Raw genomic sequence first — 25,266 nt, 5'->3', positions numbered from 1 at the left:
ATTCAAAGATACAAATAGATTTCAATAGGTTAAAAATAAAAGGATGGAAAATATACATCTTGAAAATAAAAAACATAGAAAGCTGGGGTGACTGTGCAGTATTAGACAAAATAGACTTTAAAACAAAAAAATCAATAAACAGAGACATTTCATAATGATAAAAAATTAATTCTCAAAAATATAGCCATTATAAACATATATGCACCTAACAAAGCCCCAGAATACATGAAGCAAAAACTGACAGAATTTAAAGGCGGAATGAAAAACTAATTAAAAATAATTAAAGACTTCAATACCTCCTTTTCAATAATGGGTAGAACAACTAGGAATGTGGAGAAATTGGAATCTTCATGGATTGCTTGCATAACTTGGTGCAGTTGCTTTGGAAAACAGTCTTGCAGCCCTTAGGTTAGAGACAGAGTTATCATATGACCCAGCAATTCAATTCTACTTTTAGGAATACACCCCTCAAAAATGCAAACATATGTTTACACAAAAACTTTCACAAAAATGTTTATAGCAGCATTATTTACAATAGCCAAAAGTAGAAAACCCAAATGTCTATCACCTGAAGAATAGGTAAACAAAATGTATGTCATATCCATACAATGTCATATCATTTTGCAATAAAACGAAGTACTTATACATGGTCCGACATGGATTAACCTTGGAAAGACTTTGCTGAGTGAAAGAAGCCAATCATAAAAGGCCACATATTATATGATTCCATTTATATAAAAAATGTACAGAGTAGACAAATCTATAGAAACAGAAAATAGATTAATATTTCCCTAGACCTGGAGTAGAGGAAGTGTGGAGTCATTGCTAATAGATATGGGTTGTTTCTGAAGTGATAAAAATATTCTAAAGTTGCTTGTGGGGATTTTGTTGTACAACTTTATAAATATACTAAAAATCATTGAACTGTACATTTTAAGTAGGTAAATTATATGGTATGCAAATTATATTTCAGTGAAACCGTTATGGAAATGAAGAGTAACTATAACATTGAGTTATTGGAAACATTAAGTGAGATGATACTCATGAGAATGCACACTCAGTTAACAATAGTCATCATTTCTTTTAGTGGCTACTAGGCAGAGCTGATGAGAAAATATCTAATCCTTTCAAATCTCAGGTTGATGCTGCCATTTGCAATGTCATGCCATGGAGATGCTCTGTAGTGAATCTTTGCCTTCTTCTTTCATTTTTCTAGGGCATAGGACCTTTTGGCCGAGGGGAAAAGGGTGAAAAGGTAAGAATCTTCCTTTTATCACACTCCTTCAAGGGAATGGGACAGAGGACTTGGGTTTGGGGGAGCTGCGTGCTGCTATTATGTTGCCTGGAAAGAATTAGAGTGGGGGAAAAGAAGTGTCCTGGGCTGTGTAACTGGCCTCAATGTGTGTCCTCCATGACTTGGGTGGTTGAAGCATGTACTGTACTCAGCAGAAAGAGAGAAGGTGGAGACAGAAAATGGTAAAATAGTGGTTGGAAAATTGAGTAGGACACATATATCTTGGGGAATTCCGGGCATATTCTGTTGAAAATGTTGATGTTTGAACTATACCTGAGAAGTGGAAATCTGGGGGCAGGTTCTGCTAGGTAAAATAAAGGACATCAGAAGAATTCGTGGGAAAAATAAAGATGTTCTCCGCAGCTATGCATGTTGCACCTTCTTTTACCTGCGGTAAAACATGCACAGGCTTGACTGATCCTGGGAAATACGGGATTCCTCCTAAAGAAGAAATTCTTCTTAAGAGATTAGCCTATAAGGATAAATAAAAAGCAGAGAGCCACTAAAAATGCTATTTTCTACTCATACCAGCTATTTAAAAAACAAAAGGAAAAAAGAAACCAAAAAAAATTGTCATCTTCCTGGAGAGGCAGCCACAAGACTTTACAGTGCAAATGCATGTTGATACTTTCACTGGAGTCCAGGCACTTGTGGACTCAAAATGTAGTGTTGTTGGATCCGGAGAGGTCATTCATTGCTCAGAGGGGGTCACGTTAGTCCCTTGCATAGGGCTGGTTATGTAACACATGTAACACTCCATTAAGTTACAGTAGAAACAGGAAACAGCTTTCATGTGGCCAGCTCATTCTCTCCCTGTAGGCACTCTTACACATCTAGTTCTGCTCTAAGGAGATAAATCAAGGATATGCACAAGTACATATCCATGTGTACTTTATAAATGAGACTAGAAATGACACAATGCTGTGTAGTGGGCAAAATGCATTATTATACACCTCAATAATGCAAGTTATTTGATGATGCAAAATGACATTTAGGAGAAGAACTAATGACCTAGAAAATGCAGTCAATACTCTGTTCATTTTTAAGCACGTTGCAAAATGTATATACAATATGACACCAGCTGTGTGTGCATGCGTGTGTGTGTGTGTGTGTGTGACTGAAAGGGGGGGGGACAGAGAAATTAACGAAGGAGACAAATCCCTATTATTAACCACTGGTTGTCTGTGGGCGAAAAAGTTATGAGGACATTTATTTTCTCCCTCATATTTCTTTATGTCATTCTTTATTTCACAATGAGCTCCTCCGTTAAAAGCATAGGCACACGTGTAAAATGACTACCTCACAAGAATGAAAAGCAGTTTGGATGTAGCACAACACATAGCATAACTTAAGTGGTACAACCAGGAAGATGTAGTTCATGTCTCCATTCTGCCACTCTCTGGCTCTGCCATCAGTTTTGAGCCTCCATCTCCCGACCTAAAATTCTCCCACCACTTTTCATGACTTCTCTGTGATTTAAAAGCACAGCACCTGGAACCTAGATGCTCAAATTCAGTAGCTACTTTCTTGGTTTAAGTTGTTTTTTTTTTTTTAAATTAGTTTCATTTAATTTTGGTAAGGACACAATATGAGATCTACCCTCCTAACAAACTTTTAAGTGTGCAGTACAGTACTATTGACCATAGGCTCGGTGTGGTGCAGCAGATCCCTAGAATGCATTCGTTTTGCTTGAGATTTTTTGCCCATTAATTGGCATCTCCCCATTTCCTCTCCCCCAACCCCTGGAAGCTACTATTCTACTCTTTAATTCTAGGAATTCGACTATTTTAGGTACTTCATATGTGGAATTATGTAGTATTTGTCTTCCTGCATCTGGCTTATTTCAGTTAGTATAATGTCCTCCAGATTCATTCATGTTGTTAAAAATGACAGAATTTCCTTCTTTTTAAAGGCTGAATGGCATTCTGTTGGGTATTAAAAATAGAGCTACTGTAAGATCTAGCAATTCAGTATACCATGTGTTCTTTATCCATCCATCCACTGATGGACATCTAAGTTGTTTCCATATCGTGGCTATCATGAATTATGCTGCTGTGGGTATCTCTGTGAGATCCTGATTCCAACTCTTCTGAATAAATAGTCAGAAGCAGAATTGCTAGATCATACAGTAGTTCTATTTTTAATCTTTCTTTTGAGGAGCCACCATACTGTTTTCCACAGTGGTGATACCATCTGCATTCCCATCAACAATGTTCAGCAGCTACTTTCTTTCTCTAATTTTTTTTTTTTTTTTTTTTTTTTTTTGAGACGGAGTCTCACTCTGTCACCAGGCTGGAGTGCAGTGGCACTGTCTTGGCTCACTGCAATGTCCACCTCCTGGGTTCAAGCGATTGTCCTGCCTCAGCCTCCTGAGTAGCTGGGACTACAGACGTGTGCCACCATGCTCAGCTAATTTTTGTATTTTTAGTAAAGACGGGGTTTCACCATGTTGACCAGGATGGTCTCAAGCTCTTGACTTCAGGTGATCCGCCTGTCTCGGCCTCCCAAAGTGTTGGGATTACAAGCGTGAGTCACCGTGCCCAGCCCAGCAGCTACTTTCATTGTTACTTGCATGCTCGGTTCCAGTGGGCAGAGGTTGAGCACAGGGTGCCCAGGTGTGCCTCCAAATCAGGATCCAGGGCTGCCGGGGTCTGGAGGTCAGAACACTCGATCTGGGTGGTACCTGCCAGGCAATACCATGCAGCTCTGTGGCCTCCTTCCCATGTTCCTCTGGGACCAGCCTTTCCTCTCAACGAATGTGTCCTTCACATGTGTTCCTGTCACCAGGCAGGGACTGGCAGCCTCCTTCCTCCCTGTGGACTGTTGGGCATCTCTGCCTCATTGGCTCTGGGGTGAACTCACAGTGGGCAGCCTTGGATGCCTGTTCTCCTCACACCTGAAGGCACCTTCTGGTGACAGGAGTCCTACCTGCAGCATCACATTCAAGGGTCTGATGCTGTGAGGGCATAGTTGTGGCCATGGAGACCTCCTCACATCTTCAATGTTGGCAGGAGAGACAGGCAGCTGAATGGACGCTGGCACTTCTGGATCTGTCCTCAGTTGACATTTTCCTGCAGTTGATATTTTTAGCGAAGTCTGAGTCTAGATTCCACCACATATTAGCTGTGTGATTTGGAGTGAGTCACTTCCCTCTCTGGGACTCTGCTTCCTCCTCTGTACAATGGAGGAGGTGGGATGAGATGATGCATAAAGTCGCTTTCAGGCAGCAGCTCTGAGATTAGGGAATCAGCCCACCCCCAGCCTTTGCCCCCTAGGGCTCTTTTCTGTAACTCGAAGTCTCTGCTTCTCCTCCAGAAATGAGGAGACCAGAGTGGGCTGAGGGGATTGATAGCGTCTAGAGAGGGTAGAAGGCTACTCGTGACTCATGCATTGAGACTAGGCTTAATCAACTGGCTTCTTAGCTGACTGTTGTCTCCAAAGTAATTGCCACACAGGTTGGATTGAGTTTGGGGGTATTGGGTAGACCAGAGCTCGATGGGTCCAGGGATGGTAATACTCTTATTCTGGCTGTGTGTTTTTATATATATTTGGAATTGTAATTAACCGCTGCGGCGATGTACATTGGCTTCTGCATGTACCAGGCATCCTGCTAAGGATATTTCATACTTACTGTCCCATCATTAAGACAATATTTCAGGGAAGGCAACGCTGTGCCCATTTCAAGGATGAGGAGAACATGGCACTGAGGTCAAGTGACCTGCACAAGGTCACGCACTTAGTATATGCCCAGGAAACACAATCACTGATTGTTACTAAAATGAAGGGAAGTTGTAGAGCTGATTGAATCACTGTTCTTTGGCAGCTAAGGAAACTGAGGCTTAGAGAAAGTGAGTGACCTTGGCCCATACACGGAATATAACAGTAACAACAACAGCACACTCTCATTAGCTGATGTGAGGAGTTGGCAAGTTTATCCACGGGAAGAGATAGCAAGGGACCTGGTAAATGAAGCAACTTCAGAAAGACTGAGCAAGAATCAGGTCTGAGTCTTCTCCAAGCATGAGGATCAGTTCAGGCACGTTCTCCAGGTTAGTCCCATTAGAACGGACTCAGTACTTTCACTTACAAGGACCAGGACAGATGCTATTTTCTCCCTGGGCCCAAGGATGTAAGCATGAGAGCCTTGAAATTCCCATAGCCATGTTGGTACCATGAAAGCCAGTTTAAAGAAGATGAAGGTGATCCTGAGAAGCTTGGCCCTGAAACGGATCAGTTGCTGCGTAGAGAGCAGGCTCACCTGAGGCAGATCTCCAGTGTCTTAGAGCTGCGAGACAATGCATTTCCTGCCAGTGGTCTTAGCTTTCTTTATGAACAGTAGCTATTATTAATATTGCAGGTCAAGTTGGGTTGGGATGTTGATGGGAATGGCCTTTCAGGCAGGGATTTGCCTAGACAATGACCTGGAGGTGGGACAGTGTTGGGTCCTGAAGAAACCCATCTTTCCTGGAGTGGACAGGATGGACCTGATGGAACCTGGACCACATCTTACAGATAGTCAGGGGCCCTGACACCCACCAGGAATGAAATGGGGGCAAAGTATCCCACAAAGCCATGCTTGGATCAGCAACTAGGGACTCAGCATTTGGTAGAGGGAGAAACAAGCACCACCAAAAAGTCATTTCTTAAGCTTTTTCACAGAAATCCATATGGCAATAAATAAAACTTCATATGGATTTTCTGCTCAGATTTCACAGTATGGTGCCCCAGAAAAAAAAATCAGCAAGCAAATATAAGAAACTCAGCTAAATTGTATTGGGTTCGTCGACTCAGCAGTAGATAGAACTTTGGGTCACAGAAACATCAGTTCATTGTCTTTTATGGTTTTCTTCCATTTTGCTGGCACCATAAACCTGACAGGGGATGAACGTGGTGAAAGGTGAGTCTCTGAACCAGGCAAGTAGTCCAGGTTCTTCCAGCTTTCTGGGATGCAGCCTTCTCAGAGCCTTGGCTCCACATTCTGAAGAGGATGCCATGTGTGCAGGAAATCCACCTGAGAGTTCCGAAGTCACGTCATGGGAGGGTCTTTGTGGGGTGGTTTGCTAAACAAATAAGATGCTAATTACCAAATGGGAGAAAGGTCAAGGTGCCTGGAATTCCTCTGTTCCAGATGTCTTTATTTGGTTTACATACACTGTCCCGTTTGAAACATGCAAGTGCTCATAAGTTTGCATTTGACCTTAAACTGCCACTGGAGTTATGCTGTTCTGTGTTGCTTGGCAGATGGAGTCCAGTGTGCTTGGTGTGCACATCCTACCGGACATGACGGGGCCTGCGGGATCCTTCCCCAGTGTTTGTCTCCTGCTGATTCTGGGTTTATCTTTCTGTGGTCATGCTCAGGATATCTCTGCCTCCCTGTCATTGATTCCTCCTCTTTGCACGCCCAGCATCCCCCTTTGCCTGCTGGAACCTTAGGGGTGTTTCTAATCCAGTCACCATCAAAGTGCCCAGCATCAAGCCAGGCATTTCTATGGGCATTGTCCTATTTGTCCCTCCCGTAGATTGTAGGTGAAAGGCATCGTTATGCCCATTTCACGGAAAAGGGCACTGAGGCTTGGAAAAACATGTGCACACATTCATGGGACTGATTTCATTGTCAAAGGATATAGGACAAAATACTTTATAAGGAGCTCTGGCTTGTTTGAAATCATAGCAAGTACTAGTTGAGGACCCAGCATGGTGCTGGGCGGCTAGGCAGGGACAGCAAATGGGGGTGTAAGCTTTGAAGAGTGATTAACTTTTAAGAGTAAATCGGAGAATAGGGATGTAGGGTGTTCTAAAAAAAATCACTCTGGCCACTGTATGGCTGATAGGGCACAGTCATTGGAGAGAAGGTATGTTCCTACTCAGTCCTGCTTCTCATTGGATTGGGGCCCTTTGGGTAACAGTCGGGTCTGCAGTCACAGAGAAGTCAGGTCTTCTCCTATCCCAACACGACAGACACACCTTGTGCTGTCCACACTGTTAAATAATGGGTCCTTCTGATCGGAACCAGGTTCTTTCTTCAGTGTCTTTCAAAGGCAGACTTTACCTGAAGTTATAAGAAGATTGCTTGGAGGTAGAATTGGACTGCAGAGTGGGAGGAGAAATGAAAAGGGAGCTCCACGACATGTGGGTTTTCTTCCTGGAGCCCCTCTCCCAGAGTGGTGACCAAGAAAGTTCTCCAGAAACCACAAGGCACTTCTACATATCAGGGGAACCATGGTCTGAAAGTGTGTGCTCCCCAAATCCATATGTTGAAATCCTAACCACCAAGGTGATGGTATTGGGAGGTGGGGTTCTTGGGAGGTGATTGGGTCATGAGGGTGGAGCCCTTAGGAATGACTGGATTGGCCCTTATAAAAGAGATCCCGGAGAGCCCATTTGTCCTTGCCACCATGTGAGGTTACAGTGAAAAGACAGCCATCTGTGAACCAAAAAGCAGGCCCTCATCTGACACCAAATCTGATGGCACCTTGATCTTGGACTTTTCCAGCCTCTAGAACAGTGAGAAACAAATTTCTGTAGTTTACAAGCTACCCAGTTTATGGTAGCCCCAAAAGACAAGGGGTTTCTGCCACTGATGAAATATTTGGCATAATGAGGGACGGCACACACACTTTTGATGTTTTTAAGTTCTCCCTGAGGCGTAAGATGAGCATGTTTTAGCAATAGCAGCCATGCAGAATTTATTGGCCAGCACTGGTGATTTTATGTGGAATGGTATAATGACTTTGAAAAAGAAGTGCCATGTACTGGGAAGAATCATGACATCAGTCTTTTACTGACCTCTTAATGTTCCAGGCTATTCAGTTTTATGAGCTTCAGCCTCTGACAGTCCCTTTAAGAAGGCTGGGCTATGGCCAAGGTCACAGAGCTGGTTAGTAAGTAGGGCCAAACCTGTGTCTGTCTGATACAAGACACAAGAGTGGGGATCCCCCACTTTTGACCACAGCATTGGTCAGTGTCAGTTCCCTGCCCCTCCTTCAATGTGATACTGATATCTGGGAATTCTTGACCTTCAAAAATCTTATAGGAATCAGCTTTGTATAAAGACTGCATTATAGAACCCCTGAACCAGAAAATATAAATTAGACTTTTGTCTTTATATTTGTGAAACTTCTAAGATATAGATATATTTACGCCATTTGCCTCTAGCTCTGGGTCCTTTTCTCTTTGTTCATGGCTGGCTTAATCAGCACCCCCATCTCCTATTCTTAGCCTGTGCATTAATGTGCATTATTCATGGTTATCGAGTTGGATAACTGTGGTTGAGTGCCTTCTATTTTTACAATAATTAAAGGGTTTAAGGGGAAATTAGTTTAGCTGCTTATGTGCCCTCAAATAGCCTTGTAGGTTAGGGGCAAAATGCCCAGAGTTAGAATAAATAGAGGTGCTGTAGGTCCTGTCCATGGTGCTGAAGGACACACTGGGGAAGTTCTGAAGTTCACAGCACTGCAGGGCCTCAGGCAGAGCTGGGATAGGAATCTGCATTTCTCCTCTAGCTCCATCTGACACTCAGGTGCTTGCCAAGTCTAATGGACCAGTCACAAAACCAAGGGCTTCGTACAAGAGGGTGAGAGCACTTATGGGAAGGGTAAATGCTGGACTCCTGAACTGGGAGGGCAGGGGAAGCTCAGAGTGCAGACCCCGGTCACAGACTGACTGGATCTAGACCTTGGCTGGGTCACTTAGCAGCTGTGTAACAGTGGGTCAGTTACTTAGCCCTGTAACCCTTGCTTTCCTCATCCATAAATTAACAACTATAATAGTACTTGCCTTGGAGGGTTTCTGCAAGGATTAAATGAGCTAATGAAAATAGATGACTTATGTTTGTAAAAAGTGCTCATAAACGTTAAGCATAATTACCATTACACCAGCATAGTGTTCCACCATTTTTGTATAAACCAAATGACGTCTTCTGCCCTCTCAGCATTAATGAGGTCTTATTTCCAGAGGTGACCAGCAGCTGCAAAATGTCAGAGTTCTTCAGTCTCCCCCCTGAGGAGGACTTCTATAACTCCTAAAACCTCAGGAAACCTAGAGAGTGTTCTTAGAAAGCATGTTCTAGGAGGCCAACATAAAGAACCTTCTCTTTCTTCAAATTCACCTAAAATAATTCATAGATCATCTAAGAATCATGATAGTACCTCGTATTTACAAGGACTTGCTATCTGCTAGGATTCATGCATGTGCTATTTAGTTTAACTTTCATGGTAAATATTGCTGTCCTTGTTTTACAGGCTATTCACTATAAAATGAAAATTCACCTGGGACCAAGCACAGGTGACTTTACCTCTTCATGGGGATGAGCCAGGATTTGAGTTCATGTTTTCAGACTTCACAGCCTGCCTTTGTCTGTGCTGACAAATGGTTCTTAAACTTGAGACAACATCCAAATAACCTGGAGAACTTTTTAAGCCAACAGGCTGAACCCCACTCCCAGAATGTCTGATTTAGTATGTCTGGAGTGGGGCCCGAGAAGTTGCCTTTCTAACACAACCCCAGGTGGGGTTGATACAGCTGGCCCATGACTATGCTTTCAGAACCACTGCCCAGCACATTCCTAAGACCCCACTAAAGGGCATACCAAATGGATGAAGAATGTTAGTAACAGCACCTCTAGCAATGCAACGGTCTTTTTGTTAACATTTATAAATAGGGCCTGATATTTAATTAGCCAAAAGAGCAGCAGAAATATTTGTTCTCTCTTTTCTCTGTTTCTTGATGAGGTAACAGGATGATCCCTGGGGCTCTGGATGCTGACAACTAGGTGTGGGGAGATGGATAATTTCCTGCTAGATGGTTGCCCCCCACCCCCATATGCCTCCAAATGAGATCATGAAGGAAGTGAGTTTGTATGCGGTGGAGGGAGAGGCAGGGGTGGAAGAGAGGTCAGAGTCTGGACTTGGAGCCAAGCCCTGATTTTGAGTCACAACACCATTGTAAACAGAGGGAAGCCCCTCTTCTCTGAGCCTTGGTTGTCTTCCGCAGTGAATCTCATCCATTGTCATTCTCTTATACCCTGAGTGTTGATTTTCTTTTTATAGGTGGAAAATAGAGGCTTGGGTAGTTTACCCAAAATAATAGTATCTGATGCTTGTTTTGAATTTCCCTGTATATGAAGCATTTCCCGAATATTTTCTCAAGGCCTCTTACCAGCCATGTTGAGCCAGAGGTACTCCTCCTCATTGTGTCATCTCTTTTCCAGGTGAAGGAGCTGAGACACAGGAGGGGAATGAGTCTGTTCTGTTCTGCTGATATGAGACAGAGGCCGCATGCAGATCAGACCCTCTCCTCCCAGTCTAGGCTTTTTTCCTTCTCTTTCTCTCTCTTCTTTGCTTCCTTCCTGCCCTTTCATTTCTTTTCCTTTTTTTCTTCTGTGCTTTATTGTGGATCCTTAGCTTTACATATTCTTTTAAAGATCATTCTATGCCTGACCTTACCAATTTAGGGGCAACCTCCAGTCTTTTCCCACTCCTCTCCCTGACCCATCCCATGCACTTGGATGAGTGTTCTTAGTTATCAAGAGATACAATGGAAGAGCTCACATTTCAATAATACTTCATAGTCTGCAAATTATCTCCACATTTAATTCTCATCTGAAAGTGTGTAAACCTCTCCTTTGAAATGATGAGAGGCTCATAGAAGTTAAATGACTTTCCTGGTGGAAGATGAATAGGCAGCCCAGAGCTATAGCTTTCTCTTTTCTTTCTTTTATTTTTTTATTTTTTATTTTATTTTATTTTGTTGAGATGGTGTCTAGCTCTGTCACTCAGGCTGGAGTACAGTGGTGTGATCTTGGTTCACTGCAACCCCTGCCTCCTGGGTTCAAGTGATTCTCCTGCCTCAGCCTCCCAAGTAGCTGGGATTACAGGCACCCACCACCACATCCAGCTAATATTTGAATTTTTAGTAGAGATGGGGTTTCACTGTGTTGGCCAGGCTGGTCTCGAGCTCCTGACCTCATGATCTGCCCGCCATGGCCTCCCAAAGTGCTGGGATTATAAGCCTGAGCCACTGCACCCGGCCTAACTTTCTCTTTTCAAAGCTGCTATGGGCAGCTGATGGTGAGTCCAGCTGGGGGATTTTGGAAGGTCTATCACAAGGGTATGATGAGGGCGTTTTGTAATGTTAAGAATCAGTGGTTTCAAAGAATATCTTTATTTCTGCCTTTATTTCATTATATACCCAGTAGTCATTCAGGAGCAGATTGTTCAGTTTCCATGTAGTTGAGCGGTTTTGATCGAGTTTCTTAGTCCTGAGTTCTAGTTTGATTGCACTGTGGTCTGAGAGACAGTTTGTTATAATTTCTGTTCTTTTACATTTGCCGAGGAGTGCTTTACTTCCAACTATGTGGTCAATTTTGGAATAAGTGTGATGTGGTGCTGAGAAGAATGTATAATCTGTTGATTTGGGGTGGAGAGTTCTGTAGATGTCTATTAGGTCCGCTTGGTGCAGAGTTGAGTTCAATTCCTGGATATCCTTGTTAACTTTCTGTCTCGTTGATCTGTCTAATGTTGACAGTGGGGTGTTGAAGTCTCCCATTATTATTGTGTGGGAGTCTAAGTCTCTTTGTAAGTCTCTAAGGACTTGCTTTATGAATCTGGGTGCTCCTGTATTGGGTGCATATATATTTAGGATAGTTAGCTCTTCCTGTTGAATTGATCACTTTACCATTATGTGATGGCCTTCTTTGTCTCTGTTGATCTTTGACGGTTTAAAGTCTGTTTTATCAGAGAAGAGGATTGCAACCCCTGCTTTTTTTTTGTTTTTCATTTGCTTGGTAGATCTTCCTCCATCCCTTTATTTTGAGCCTATGTATGTCTCTGCATGTGAGATGGGTCTCCTGAATACAGCAAACTGATGGGTCTTGACTCTTTATCCAATTTGCCAGTCTGTGTCTTTTAATTGGACCATTTAGTCCACTTACATTTAAGGTTAATATTGTTATGTGTGAACTTGATCCTGTCATTATGATATTAGCTGGTTATTTTGCTCGTTAGTTGATGCAGTTTCTTCCTAGCATCGATGGACTTTATATTTTGGCATGTTTTTGCAATGGCTGGTACTGGTTGTTCCTTTCCATGTTTAGAGCTTCCTTCAGGATCTCTTGTAGGGGCAGACATGGTGGTGACAAAATCTCTAAGCATTTGCTTTTCTGTAAAGGATTTTATTTCTCCTTCACGTATGAAACTTATTTTGGCTGGATATGAAATTCTGGGTTTAAAATTCTTTTCTTTAAGAATGTTGAATATTGGCCCCCACTCTCTTCTGGCTTGTAGAGTTTCTACTGAGAGATCTGCTGTTAGTCTGATGGGCTTCCCTTTGTGGGTAACGTGACCTTTCTCTCTGGCTGCCCTTAACATTTTTTCCTTCATTCCTAACATCACAATTAAAAGAGCTAGAGAAGCAAGAGCAAACACATTCAAAAGCTAGCAGAAGACAAGAAATAACTAAGATCAGAACTGAAGGAGATAGAGACACAAAAACCCTCCAAAAAATCAATGAATCCAGGAGCTGGTTTTTTGAAAAGATCAACAAAATTGATAGACTGCTAGCAAGACTAATAAAGAAGAAAAGAAAGAAGAATCAAATAGATGCAATAAAAATGATAAAGGGGATATCACCACTGTCCCCACAGAAATACAAACTACCACCAGAGAATACTATAAACACCTCTACGCAAATAAACTAGAAAACCTAGAAGAAATGGATAAATTCCTGGACACATACACCCTCCCAAGATTAAACCAGGAAGAAGTTGAATCCCTGAATAGACCAAGAGCAGGCTCTGAAATTGAGGCAATAATTAATAGCCTACCAACCAAAAAAAGTCCAGGGCCAGACGGATTCACAGCTGAATTCTACCAGAGGTACAAGGAGAAGCTGGTACCATTCCTTCTGAAACGATTCCAATGAATAGAAAAAGAGGAAATCCTCCCTAACTCATTTTATGAGGCCAACATCATCCTGATACCAAAGCCTGGCAGAAACACAACAAAAAAATAGAATAGACCAATATCCCTGATGAACATCGATGCAAAAATCCTCAATAAAATACTGGCAAACCAAATCCAGCAGCACATCAAAAAGCTTATCCACCATGATCAAGTGGGCTTCATCCCTGGGATGCAAGGCTGGTTCAACATATGCAAATCAATAAACATAATCCAGCATATAGACAGAACCAAAGACAAAAACCACGTGATAATCTCAATAGATGCAGAAAAGGCATTTGACAAAATTCAACAGCCCTTCATGCTAAAAACTCTCAATAAATTCAGTATTGATGGAACATATCTCAAAATAATAAGAGCTATTTGTGACAAACCCACAGCCAATATCACACTGAATGGGCAAAAACTGGAAGCATTCCCTTTGAAAACTGGCACAAGACAGGGATGCCCTCTCTCACCACTCCTATTCAACATAGTGTTGGAAGTTCTGGCTAGGGCAATCAGGCAAGAGAAAGAAATAAAGGTATTCAGTTAGGAAAAGAAGAAGTCAAATTGTCCCTGTTTGCAGATGACGTGATTGTATATTTAGAACATCCCATTGTCTCAGCCCAAAATCTCCTTAAGCTGATAAGCAACTTCAGCAAAGTCTCAGGATACAAAATCAATGTGCAAAAATCACAAGCATTCTTATACAACAGTAACAGACAAACAGAGAGCCAAATCATGAATGAACTCCCATTCACAATTGCTTCAAAGAGAATAAAATACCTAGGAATCCAACTTACAACGGATGTAGTTCTTCAAGGAGAACTACAAACCACTGCTCAGTGAAATAAAAGAGGACACAAACAAATGGAAGAACATACCATGCTCATGGATAGGAAGAATCAATATTGTGAAAATGGCCATACTGCCCAAGGTAATTTATAGATTCACTGCCATCCCCATTAAGCTACCAATGACTTTCTTCACCACATTGGGAAAAACTGCTTTAAAGTTCATATGGAACCAAAAAAGACCCCGCATTGCCAAGACAATCCTAAGCCAAAAGAACAAAGCTGGAGGCATCATGCTACCTGACTTCAAGTTATACTACAAGGCTACAGTAACCAAAACAGCATGGTACTGGTACCAAAACAGAGATATAGACCAATGAAACAGAACAGAGCCCTCAGAAATAATACCACACATCTACAACCATCTGATCTTTGACAAACCTGACAAAAACAAGAAATGGGGAAAGGATTCCCTATTTAATAAATGGTGCTGGGAAAATTGGCTAGCCATAAGTAGAAAGCTGAAACTGGATCCTTTCCTTACTCCTTATATGAAAATTAATTCAAGATGGATTAAAGACTTAAATGTTAGATCTAAAACCATAAAAACCCTAGAAGAAAACCTAGGTGATACCATTCAGGACATAGGCATGGGCAAGGACTTCATGCCTAAAACACCAAAAGCAATGGCAACAAAAGCCAAAATTGACAAATGAGATCTAATTAAACTAAAGAGCTTCTGCACAGCAAAAGAAGCTACCATCAGAGTGAACAGGCAACCTACAGAATGGGAGAAAATTTTTGCAATCTGCTCATCTGACAAAGGGCTAATATCCAGAACCTACAAAGAACTCAAACAAATTTACAAGAAAAAAGCAAACAACCCCATCAAAAAGTGGGCAAAGGATATGAAAAGACACTTCTCAAAAGAAGACATTCATACAGCCAACAGACACATGAAAAAATGCTCATCATCACTGGCCATCAGAGAAATGCAAATCAAAACCACAATGAGATACCATCTCACACCAGTTAGAATGGCAATAGTTAAAAAATCAGGAAACAGCAGGTGCTGGAGAGGATGTGAAGAAGTAGGAACGCTTTTACACTGTTGGTGGGACTGTAAACTAGTTCAACCATTGTGGAAGACAGTGTGGCGATTCCTCAAGGATCTAGAACTAGAAATACCATTTGACCCCACCATCCCATTACTGGGTATATACCCAAAGGATTATAAATCATGCTGCTATAAAGACACATGCACACATATGTTTATTGCAGCACTATTCACAATGGAAAAGACTTGGAATCAACCCAAATGTCCATCAGTGACAGACTAGATTAAGAAATGTGGCACATATACACCATGGAATACTATGCAGCCATAAAAAAGGATGAATTTGTGTCCTTTGTAGGGACATGGATGCAGCTGGAAACCATCATTCTCAGCAAACTATTGCAAGAACAGAAAACCAAACACTGCATATTCTCACTCATAGGTGGGAATTGAACAATGAGATCACCTGGACACAGGAAGGGGAATATCACACACTGGGGCCTATTGTGGGGAGGGGACAGGGGGAAGGGATAGCATTAGGAGATATACCTAATGCAAATGACAAGTTAATGGGTACAGCACCCCAACATGGCACATGTATACATATGTAACAAACCTGCACGTTGTGTAAATGTACCCTAGAATTTAAAGTATAATAATAATAAAAAAAGAAGAATCAGTGATACTAATATTAATACTAATGAAATATTTGGGTTAGGTTGAGTTTCTCTTGGAGCAAAGTTTTCATAGGGCAGAAATCATTCTAGTAAAGTTCTTCGATCTCAGGATGACTTGAGGGTGGACATTTCTTAAAATCTATGTATTTGCAGTGCTGACTTGGTTATCTTAAGCATGTAAAAAAGGATTCAAAAAGAGATGTTACTGTCTCTGACTCAGAACATATTCCCTTCTACAGAGACCTCTAGTTCGGTTCTTAGAATATACAGTAAAGGTGGCCACATCCCTGAACAAAGCAGAAGGGACTTTCTTCTACTACCTTAGCCATCTAAAACCAACACGCCTAGTTTTCCGTGTCCTTGGGAAGCACCAATTCTGAAGCTAGGTTGACCATCCCTATTTACAGATGAAGACTGAGACTCAGAGCATTTCGCCAATTTGGCCAAAGTCATCAGTACTTAGTGATGGGGAGGCAGGGAGGGTGGGGGGTGGACAGTGTGAAGCTGTGGCTCATTGGCTCTAAGGACCATTACCTCTCTACCATACCTGCTGTTCACTTTGTCTCTAGGACTTACACAAGACTGATTTTGAAGTAGGAGAGTCTTACATTCCCTTACAAGCCCTCAGGGCTCTTGACAGAATTGAAGCACATGGGGCAGTGTGGACACTATGTCAAGCCAGACCCTGGAAGTGCAGAGGTGATTAAGTCCTGCTCTGCATCTCACAGAGCTCCCATCTTGTGGATGAGAAAAATCCACACAGATATCTACTGGGCATCTATCTAATTGAAAGAACCAACAAGGCTAGAAAACTGGCAACTGGGAGGAGAGGCCAAGGTGTCCTGCTTCCCCCTACTTTATTCCTGAGGCCGGAGTCCATCCCATCGAGACGCCCCTCCCTCTGCATTCAGCTGCAGCGTTTCCCAACGCACCAGAGCCAGAAGACAGACTGGTCATTCGAGGACCTGCCATCGTAAGTGGGTAACCGACACCTCAGGCGAGTCACCCCCAGAGGCCTGATTCTGGAAGGATGCGCTATCTAGCGCATGCCCTCAGAGGAAGTCCTCATCCTTGTGTCATGCTCCCTGCTATTGGAAAATCTATAATTGATTCCTAGGGTTGTAGGGACATGGCTCATGGACTGGTGACCCTGCCATCAGGAAATGGACACACCATTTGTCCAGGTTAGTGCAGGAGGCAGGTAGAGGTCAGAGCGTGGATCTTGGAGACACAGGCTGTGGGGGGAGCTGAGCCCACTCTATTGCTTACCACCATCTCCTGGCTCCACGCAGGGCTTCTCCACCTGTGAGGCAGTCAAATGAGTCTTCCTTCCAGTATTCCCAGGGGAGCAGGGCTGGTGGAGGCTGAAGAGGAAGGTCAGGATCCCTGGAGAGGGAGAGCTATGGCTGGATGCTCAAGTGTGAACTACCCCAACCTGCCTCACTCTGCCGTGTAGACTCCCCAGTAGTCATGAGAAAGTCATGCACCTGCCCTGTGCCCCAGTGTGCCTGAATGTAGGGTGAGGATAGCAACACTTAGCTTACAGGGCTGCCAAGCAACCAGGGAACTGATGTGAGTTCGGACACCACTAAGTGTTGTGAAGACGTTCGGAAGCACACTCTAGGGCCAGGAGTCTGGCTCTTCCACAAGCACTGTAACTTTGGGCAGATTAAATCTAATCTAATCAGCTGTAATCAACGGATTAGATTAGAGCTAATCAGCTGTCCGTGCTTTTGTTTCATAAACACTGAAATGGAGATGATGATTCTGTCTCTTTCCTAGAACTGTTGTGGGGAGGTGTTGAATGCAGTGATGGATGTAAAGTGCTCAGTGCCTGGCGCCTTGTAGAACTAGATAAACTATCCTCAGCAACATCTGTACTATCACATTAATACACTATGATTAATATTACTTTACTCTGACTGTTGGTTCTGCTATTATGAAACATGCATGTGTGTTTAATCTGGTAGAAATCACCTCCTGTACTGGTTACCTCTTTCAATCTCAGATTTTAAAATTTAAATTCCAGAACAGCCAAATGGGGAAGCGGATGGGGAGGTGGCTCCTCATTTTTCCAATGTGTAACTGGAGGCTGAGAAAGCACCTGCCATGACAGCATCCCCCAAGGAAGATGCTTGTGATAGTTTAACCCACAAAAGCAACCCACTGGCCCCTGGTTTCCTGGAAACAACTGACGACAGAAACCCCCATCCTTCCAACTGAACAATCCTTTCTCTTATGAAATATTCCCAAACCATGCACCTGCCCCTTTCTATCCAGCCAAGGATGGACAGGCATACTGGAATTAGAATGTCTCCCGCCTTCCAAAAATCACCCCTAAATACAACACTCACCAATCTGAGACTGTCTCAGTATTTCCTCTTTTAACCCTAGAAATAAGGTTGATTCTCTAACTAACATCTTCAAACCCTCTGCTGAAATGAAAGCAATGGCAGCCTGCTCTCCATCACAAGTTTAAGAATAAACAGCCCTTGTTCATTTTGTCTTGGACCCAGTTTTACCCGAGATGAGGCTCCGAGAAGCAGCAGCCCCCCTCCCTGCATGGGCTCTGGGCTCTGAGCCACGGCAGGTCCTTCCATGCCTTTGAAAAGGGTCTGGTGGGCCAGGGCCTCGTGGAGAATCATCAACAAGGGCATGAGTAAGCCTTCAAGAAAACCCACTGTAAAGGAACTTGCTTCACTTGGTTTAACTCTGCATTTTTTTCACAAAGTTGTTTGATCAAAGAATCCCCCAACCTTCCTGCTACCATAAAGCCTGGTGACTGCAAATCAAATTGTTCTCATCTAGAGGAGGCTTTGGGAATGATCTATGAAACTCCTGGGAGGACTTTAATACTTATAACAGCTTTTCACAGTGGCCGTGTCTGATGGTTAATACTGAGTGTCCACTTGACTGGATTGAAGGATGCAAAGTATTGTTCCTGGGTGTGTCTGTGAGGGTGTTGCTAAAGGAGATTCACATTTGAGTCAGTGGACTGGGGGAGGCAGACCCACCCTTATTCTAGGTGGTCACTGTCTAATCAGCTGCCAGCACAACTATAATATAAGCAGGCAGAAAAATGTGGAAGGAGAGACTGGCCCAGCCTCCTAGCCTCCATCTTTCTCCCATGCTGGGTGCTCCCTGCCCTGGAACATTGAACTCCAGGTTCCTCAGTTTTGGAACCTGGACTGGCTCTCCTTGCTCCTCAGCCTGCAGATGGCCTATTGTGGGACCTCGTGATCTCGTTATTGTTAGTTAATAAACTCCCCTTTGGAAAAAAAAAAATATATATATATGTATATATGTGTATATATTCCATTAGTTCTGTCCCTCTGGGGAACCCTAATACACCATGATTGTCCCCATTTTATAGAAAATAAAACTAGACTGAGATTCAGAGAGTAAGGAATTTGCCCCAAAGTACCCACACTCCTCTAAGCGAGGGTCGGACGAGTGGTGTTCAGCCTGCCCTGTCCATGAATGACTGCTCGCTAGGCCTCCTTGCTGGAGACATCCCCTCTGCCAGGCCCGACCCACATGAAGGTACTACCCCTCAGGGCCCAGGATTAGACCCTCCTGGTCCCGAGCCTGAGAACCACAAGCAACTTACAAGCGAATCAGTGTTGTGTCTGTGCATAGTCCCTTTGTCTCCACTGTTGAATTGTCAGATAAGGGCAGCAGAGCAAATCCGTGTGGCTGTCCCCAGAGGCTTATGGTGCCCACAGAAGCTGGTGAAGGTGTTCTTTCCCAGGCCACAGGTGCGCTGGTGTGGTGCTTGCATTCGATCCCTCTGTCATCATGGGCCTGGGTCACTGGGAGAACAGACAGTACCAGGAAACTCAATTCTGTCCCCACAGCAGAGTGTGTGCACTTTCATTTACCAAACCTTGCCTCCCCTTGCAGCCATCCTGCTGCTGGTAACAGTATCCACACTTCACACCTGAGGTCAGTGGGACCCTGAGCCTTCCAGGGTATGTTTAAGGTCTCACAGCCAGGGCCAGGCACGGTGGCTCACCCCTGTAATTCCAGCACTTTGGGAGGCCAAGGAGATGGATTGCCTGAGCTCAGGAGTTTGAGGCCTGCCTGGGAAACATTGTGAAACCCTGTCTGTACAAAAAAATACAAAAATTAACCAGATGTGATGTGCGCATGTAGTCCCAGCTACACAGGAGGCTGAGGTGGGAGGATCGCTTGAGCCCAGGAGGACAAGGCTGCATGAGCCATGTTCATGTCACTGTACTCCAGTTTGAGTGAAAGAACAAGACCATGTCTAAAAAAAAAAAAAAAGGTCTCACAGCCAGGAAGGTCTAGAGTTGAGATGGATTCATGTCTGTCTCATGCCATGACCAGAGACATCTGTCATGTCAGTCTTTCTCTTCAATATCACACTGACTTATATTAGAAAGAATGTTGAGGCCGTGGAAGGCATTTCATAGAAATCTTAAAAGCATGTGTGTGCATGCATGTTTGTAGATAAAATCTGGAAATATCTGATATGCTTTGAGAAAATAATACATATCTCAGGATTATAATGAGGATTAAATCAGATGACATATGTAGAAATATACTTTGGCATATAGTGTTTTCTACACTTTACATAGAGATTCATCTGTTCATTCATCCATTGAATACCCAGCACCCTCACTGTATAGATAGAAACAGCCCAGAGAGAGGCGCAGCCTTTCTCAGTGCCACAGAGACACTGATGGAGAGCCAGGAGCTGGGTGGGAGGTCTCAGGCAGGATGCTTTGATTGGCACCAAGTGATGTTGGAGCTGGTCGGGAGCTTAGAGGTGCCTGAGTTACCTGTTTCTAGATTCCCTCCCCAAGCCTTCTCCGGGAAGTGTGTGGAGTAGAAAGTGGGATGAGGAGCTGGTCCAGCCCCAGACTTCCCACGGCTGCTCCATGTTTATTCATGTCATGTGTGTCTGCATGAGATTCCTTAGAAGGAAGTTTGTCCCAGCTAAAATTACAACAAGTCGAATACCTTTTCTAGCCCAGTGGTTCCCAACCAGGAGGCGTTTGGCAATATCTGAAGACATTTTTGGTTGTCACCCCTGGAGGGTGCTGCTGGCATTTAGGGTGGCAGCCGAGCATCCTACAGTGCACTGCTCAGCCCCATTGCAAAGGCTTATCCAGTTGGATGTCTATGATGCCAAGGTTGAGAGCCCCGCTGCAGCCCAATCCTCTACTTTACACATATCACACCAAGCCCAGAGCGAGGAAGGGCCGCACCTCCAGCTAGTGAAGGACTGTGGACCAGAGCTGCTTACTCCCACATCAGGTGCAGACAGATCTCCTGGGTATGTGGCTACAACATGGACCCTGATGTAGATCTGAGGTGAAACCTGGGAATCTGCATTTTATACTCTCCCAAGTGATGCCCATGCTGCAGGCTTGTGGATCAGTTTTTGAGTAGCAGTCTTGGCCACAATTTCCTTCCCTTCCTGGCACGTTCTCCACTGCACTAGCATTCTGAGAGCCTGTCTCAGTTATTCTTTACTAATTGCTATTCTCTTTTTTTGGCTCTAGGGTTCCCTGGGCCTGCCCGGCCCCCCTGGGAGAGACGGCAGCAAAGGCATGAGAGTAAGTTCTGTTCCGTCTGCCCTGGCTCACAAGGCAGTACTGGGCTGGTGACCTCCTGGTCAGAACCCCGTGTCCTCAAGTGGGGTGGCATTGCCAGGGCCAGGCTTGAGCAGGGACTTATTTGTATCAGGATCCTCGCAGATCCCAGGGGTTCAGCCTAATAGCTGTGATAAGACCAGCAGCAGCTTTGCCCCCGGGTATCGCCTGCCTGTCCTTGGAAATGATTTTTCATTTAGTTAACAAGTAGTTCTGCAAGGCAACCTTGTTTTACCCCATGCCTAGACTTGGAACTAGCCCCAGCGAGGCAATGGATTTGCTTAAGACCCCAGTTTGTAGCTAGAGGAGTCAGAGTGAGACCCAAGCAGCACCCCACACCCTATATGGCAAGCCAGCTTTCCTCTGATCATTACCCCCAACCCCACCTCTTCATCTCACCTGCCTCTGAGCTGCAACATCCTCCAGCAACCCAAGCTCAAAGTGATCTCAGCTCCGGTGGGTAAGTCTCCTCTCCACCAAGAATCCAAGTGGACATTAGTTCTGTATTCTTCACCTCTCTGATCCCTTCGCCATGTCCAGCCACATAAAATCAGGTCTCAGAGAGGGAACCTGTCTTGTGAGCAGTGCTGAGGTCCACAGCAGGCAGCCCTTTGGGACAGGTGGTCTAAGATCCTGGAGACAAGGGAGAAAGGAGAGTTCCATGGACCCTGGGCTCTCTTCTCACTCCACTCTAGGTGGCCAACATCCTTTCCATGAAGACAACCATCAGGGTGGCGCCAGTTTTTACACTTTTACCCTGCTCTCTCCAAAGTTAAAGTGAGTAGGAGTGGAGATAATACTGTGTGGCCGGGAATGGTGGCTCACACCTGTAATTCCAGCTCTGTGGGAGGCCGAGGCAGGAGGATCGCTTGAGTTAGGAGTTCAAGACCAGAGTAGGCAACAAAGCGAGAGTCTATGTCTACAAAAAATAAAGCAACCTGGTGCAGTGGTGCATGCCTGTATTCCAGGCTACTTGGGAAGCTGAGGCAGGAGGATCACTTGAACTAAATATTTTGAGGTTATAATGAGTGAGCTGTGATTGTGCCACTGCACTCCAGTCTGGGAGACAGAATCAGATCCTGTTTCTAAAGAAAAAAAAAAATACTGTGTGCAGCAAAGGTCAGCTTCTTTGCTTATAGAAATGGCATCTGAGGGGAGCCCAGGCCCTGCTCACTGATGGCTACCTTGTTCCTGTGATGAGTTCTGAGCTGCAGGAAGCCGAGGTCCTGGGAGGCTGTGGGCTGCACTGGTGTACCTAGGCCTGTGTCCCACTGCCTATGACTTTGTGCTGTTTTGTTTGTTCAGGGGGAGCCAGGAGAACTGGGAGAGCCGGGGCTTCCGGGTGAGGTCGGCATGCGGGTAAGTGTTGCTGTGTGCTGGGCCCTTCTGATGTTCCCAGGGGACAAGGCCCAGTGCAAAGCCAATTGCTTTAGGTGCAGAAGAGATGCTCAGATAGGCTCCCTGCCTCCTCTTCTCATATAACTGCATGCACATTTGTGTGTGTATATCCACACATAAATGATTTTTCCTAAATTTTTACAAAAATTTATTTATATCATACTTGGTCATTTATCTTTGTTATTTAACAAGAGATGAGAGACATATTTCTATGTAAATACAGATAGGCCCCACACATTCTCTTAATTAAGGCATAGAATTGGATGTATTGGATGTATCCAATCATACATGGATATATTGTAATATATAACATCCATATGGATGTATTGTAATATATAACATTCCCCTATTTATGGTCCTAAGGACTATACTAATGTCATTTGTTTTCCACTAAAATTAATGAAGCACTGAATATGCATGCATGTGTACATTTGTGTGTTTCTCCTTATCTACTATATTTTTATTACAGTAGCATAGATTAAAAATTGGGATACCCTTGGCCGAATGAATGTATGTTGTTATTTTAGCAGACTTTAATAGGTATTTCCAAACTAGTTGTTGAGAGGCAATAGCATTTCATGGTCTGGTTAGCAGAGGCACCTCCAGGTCTGCAGACTTCTGCTGAGCTCTTTGTCAGGACTTGTCCAGGCTGTACTGAGCCCATGGCAAAGTGTGAATGATGAGCCACAGGAATCAGTTGTAATGTTTCAGAAGCTGTGAACATATCCAGGCCAGGTCATGGGGAGGCCGAGGGGCACAGGGGGAGTGAAATGGAACAGTAGCATCTGGCCTCATGGTGGTTCATATGCACACACCTTTCGCTGTTCCTTGAAGTCAAGAGAATCTGGGTGTAAATCAGGGCTCCACCAGGAGCAGATGGCATGACTTCTAAATAGAGAAGGGAAGCAGAGGTCGAGGGGGTGTCTGCTGGCGAGATCTGTGCCAGCAGCACGGGCAGCACTTGGTGGGATGTGAGCTAGCAGCTCCTGTCACCAAACATGGGACTGGCTGAGCTGTATGGCTGCACTTGCCTTTCTTTTCCATCCCTGAAACTTTTCTCTGTGAATGCTCTTCGGCAGGGGCCCCAAGGACCGCCTGGACTCCCCGGACCTCCAGGACATGTCGGAGCTCCTGTAAGTGAAGGCACTTTTCTGGGCAGGGGTTCTACCCCTTCTCCAGGAATCAAAAACCGGGTTCTAGCAAGTTCCTCCACCTGCATCTAGACAATAATGCTGTTTAGCCTTACTGATGCCAGTGAAGTGTTGGTATCTCCTTTCTTAGACCAGAAATTATTAGATGTTACAGTACATAAGAATCACCCAGAGAACAGGTTTAAATGAATATTCTTGGGACCCCTTTCTCCCATCAAGAAGCAGGGTAGATCCCAGGAATCTGCATTTTTAACCAGCACCAAGGATTTTTGACACTTGATCTAAAGAATTCATTTTCCCCAGCCTGTCCAGTACTGTACTCTTGGAAGAAGAATGGAGTCTACTTAATTCTTAGCCCCTGGAACAGTGCCAGACACATAATACGTATTCAGTAGGTCCAGTGAATAAAGAGGTGAACAAACAGATATGGTGTACAAGGAGCAAAGTAGCTTCTCGAACATCTAACACTATTCTTGATTCTCTATAAAGTCACATGCTCACATATGTTTATTGTAGCACTATTTACAATAGCCAAGACTTGGAACCAACCCAAATGCACATCAGTGATAAACTGGATAAATAAAATGTAGGACATATACACCATGGAATACTATGCAGCCATAAAAAAGGATGAGTCCATGTCCTTTGTAGGGACATGGATGAAGCTGGAAACCATCATCCTCAGCAAACTAACACAGGAACAGAAAACCCAACACTGTATGTTCTTACTCATACATGGGAGTTGAACAATGAAAACACATGGACACAGGGAGAGGAACATCACAAACCAGGGCCTGTCGGACATTGGTGGGCAAGGGGAGGGAGAGCATTAGGACAAATACCTAATGCATGCAGGTCTTAAAACATAGAAAAATGGAAGAAGCAGTGTAAACTGTCATTTTCAAACAAAGCAGCTTGAGTTGCCAGGGAGACATTGAAAACCTCTGATCTCTGTGTGTGTGACCAAAATATTTAGATGAAATTAAAACAGCAAGGATGTTCACTCACCCTATAGGTCTGGATGGCCCTGCAGATGCTCTACTCTTTAGGACAGCATCTTGTGGCCTTGGCCCTGTACCCTCTCTAGGTCAAAGATGTGTGTATCATTCCTGATATCAACAAGGAGGCCTGGGTGGCACCTGCTATCTCTACCATCTTTTCCATAGAATGCCCCAGGGTCTCTTCTCCAAGAAAGGAGAGAAAAGGGAGTGGAGCCCACAGGGAGCTCACATAGTTACATAGGATACATTCCTGCTCATCTGGCAGGTGCCTGCCTTGTGCCATTGCCTGGCCTGCAGGCTGCTGCCCAGGGAGGAGCTGTGCTTTCGTCAGCTC

The 25,266-nt window shown here is 44.1% G+C and overlaps 1 protein-coding gene across 2 annotated transcripts in view; it reads left to right on the top strand.

Annotated features, from left to right (window-relative positions):
* Positions 1-25,266, top strand: part of COL22A1 (collagen type XXII alpha 1 chain) — a 327,910-nt gene that overhangs the window by 111,378 nt on the left and 191,266 nt on the right. For both annotated transcript variants that reach the window (XM_028852945.2, XM_077942884.1), the window contains exons 12-15: positions 1,217-1,255; positions 21,293-21,346; positions 22,688-22,741; positions 23,860-23,913. In XM_028852945.2, coding sequence (XP_028708778.2) covers positions 1,217-1,255; positions 21,293-21,346; positions 22,688-22,741; positions 23,860-23,913 — 201 coding nt within the window. The remainder of the gene's footprint in view (positions 1-1,216; positions 1,256-21,292; positions 21,347-22,687; positions 22,742-23,859; positions 23,914-25,266) is intronic.

Source organism: Macaca mulatta, chromosome 8 (genome assembly GCF_049350105.2).
Source record: "Macaca mulatta isolate MMU2019108-1 chromosome 8, T2T-MMU8v2.0, whole genome shotgun sequence".
NCBI lineage: Eukaryota > Metazoa > Chordata > Mammalia > Primates > Cercopithecidae > Macaca > Macaca mulatta.
The sequence above is the reverse complement of the archived record's forward strand: the minus strand, read 5'-3'. Positions and strand labels throughout refer to the sequence as shown.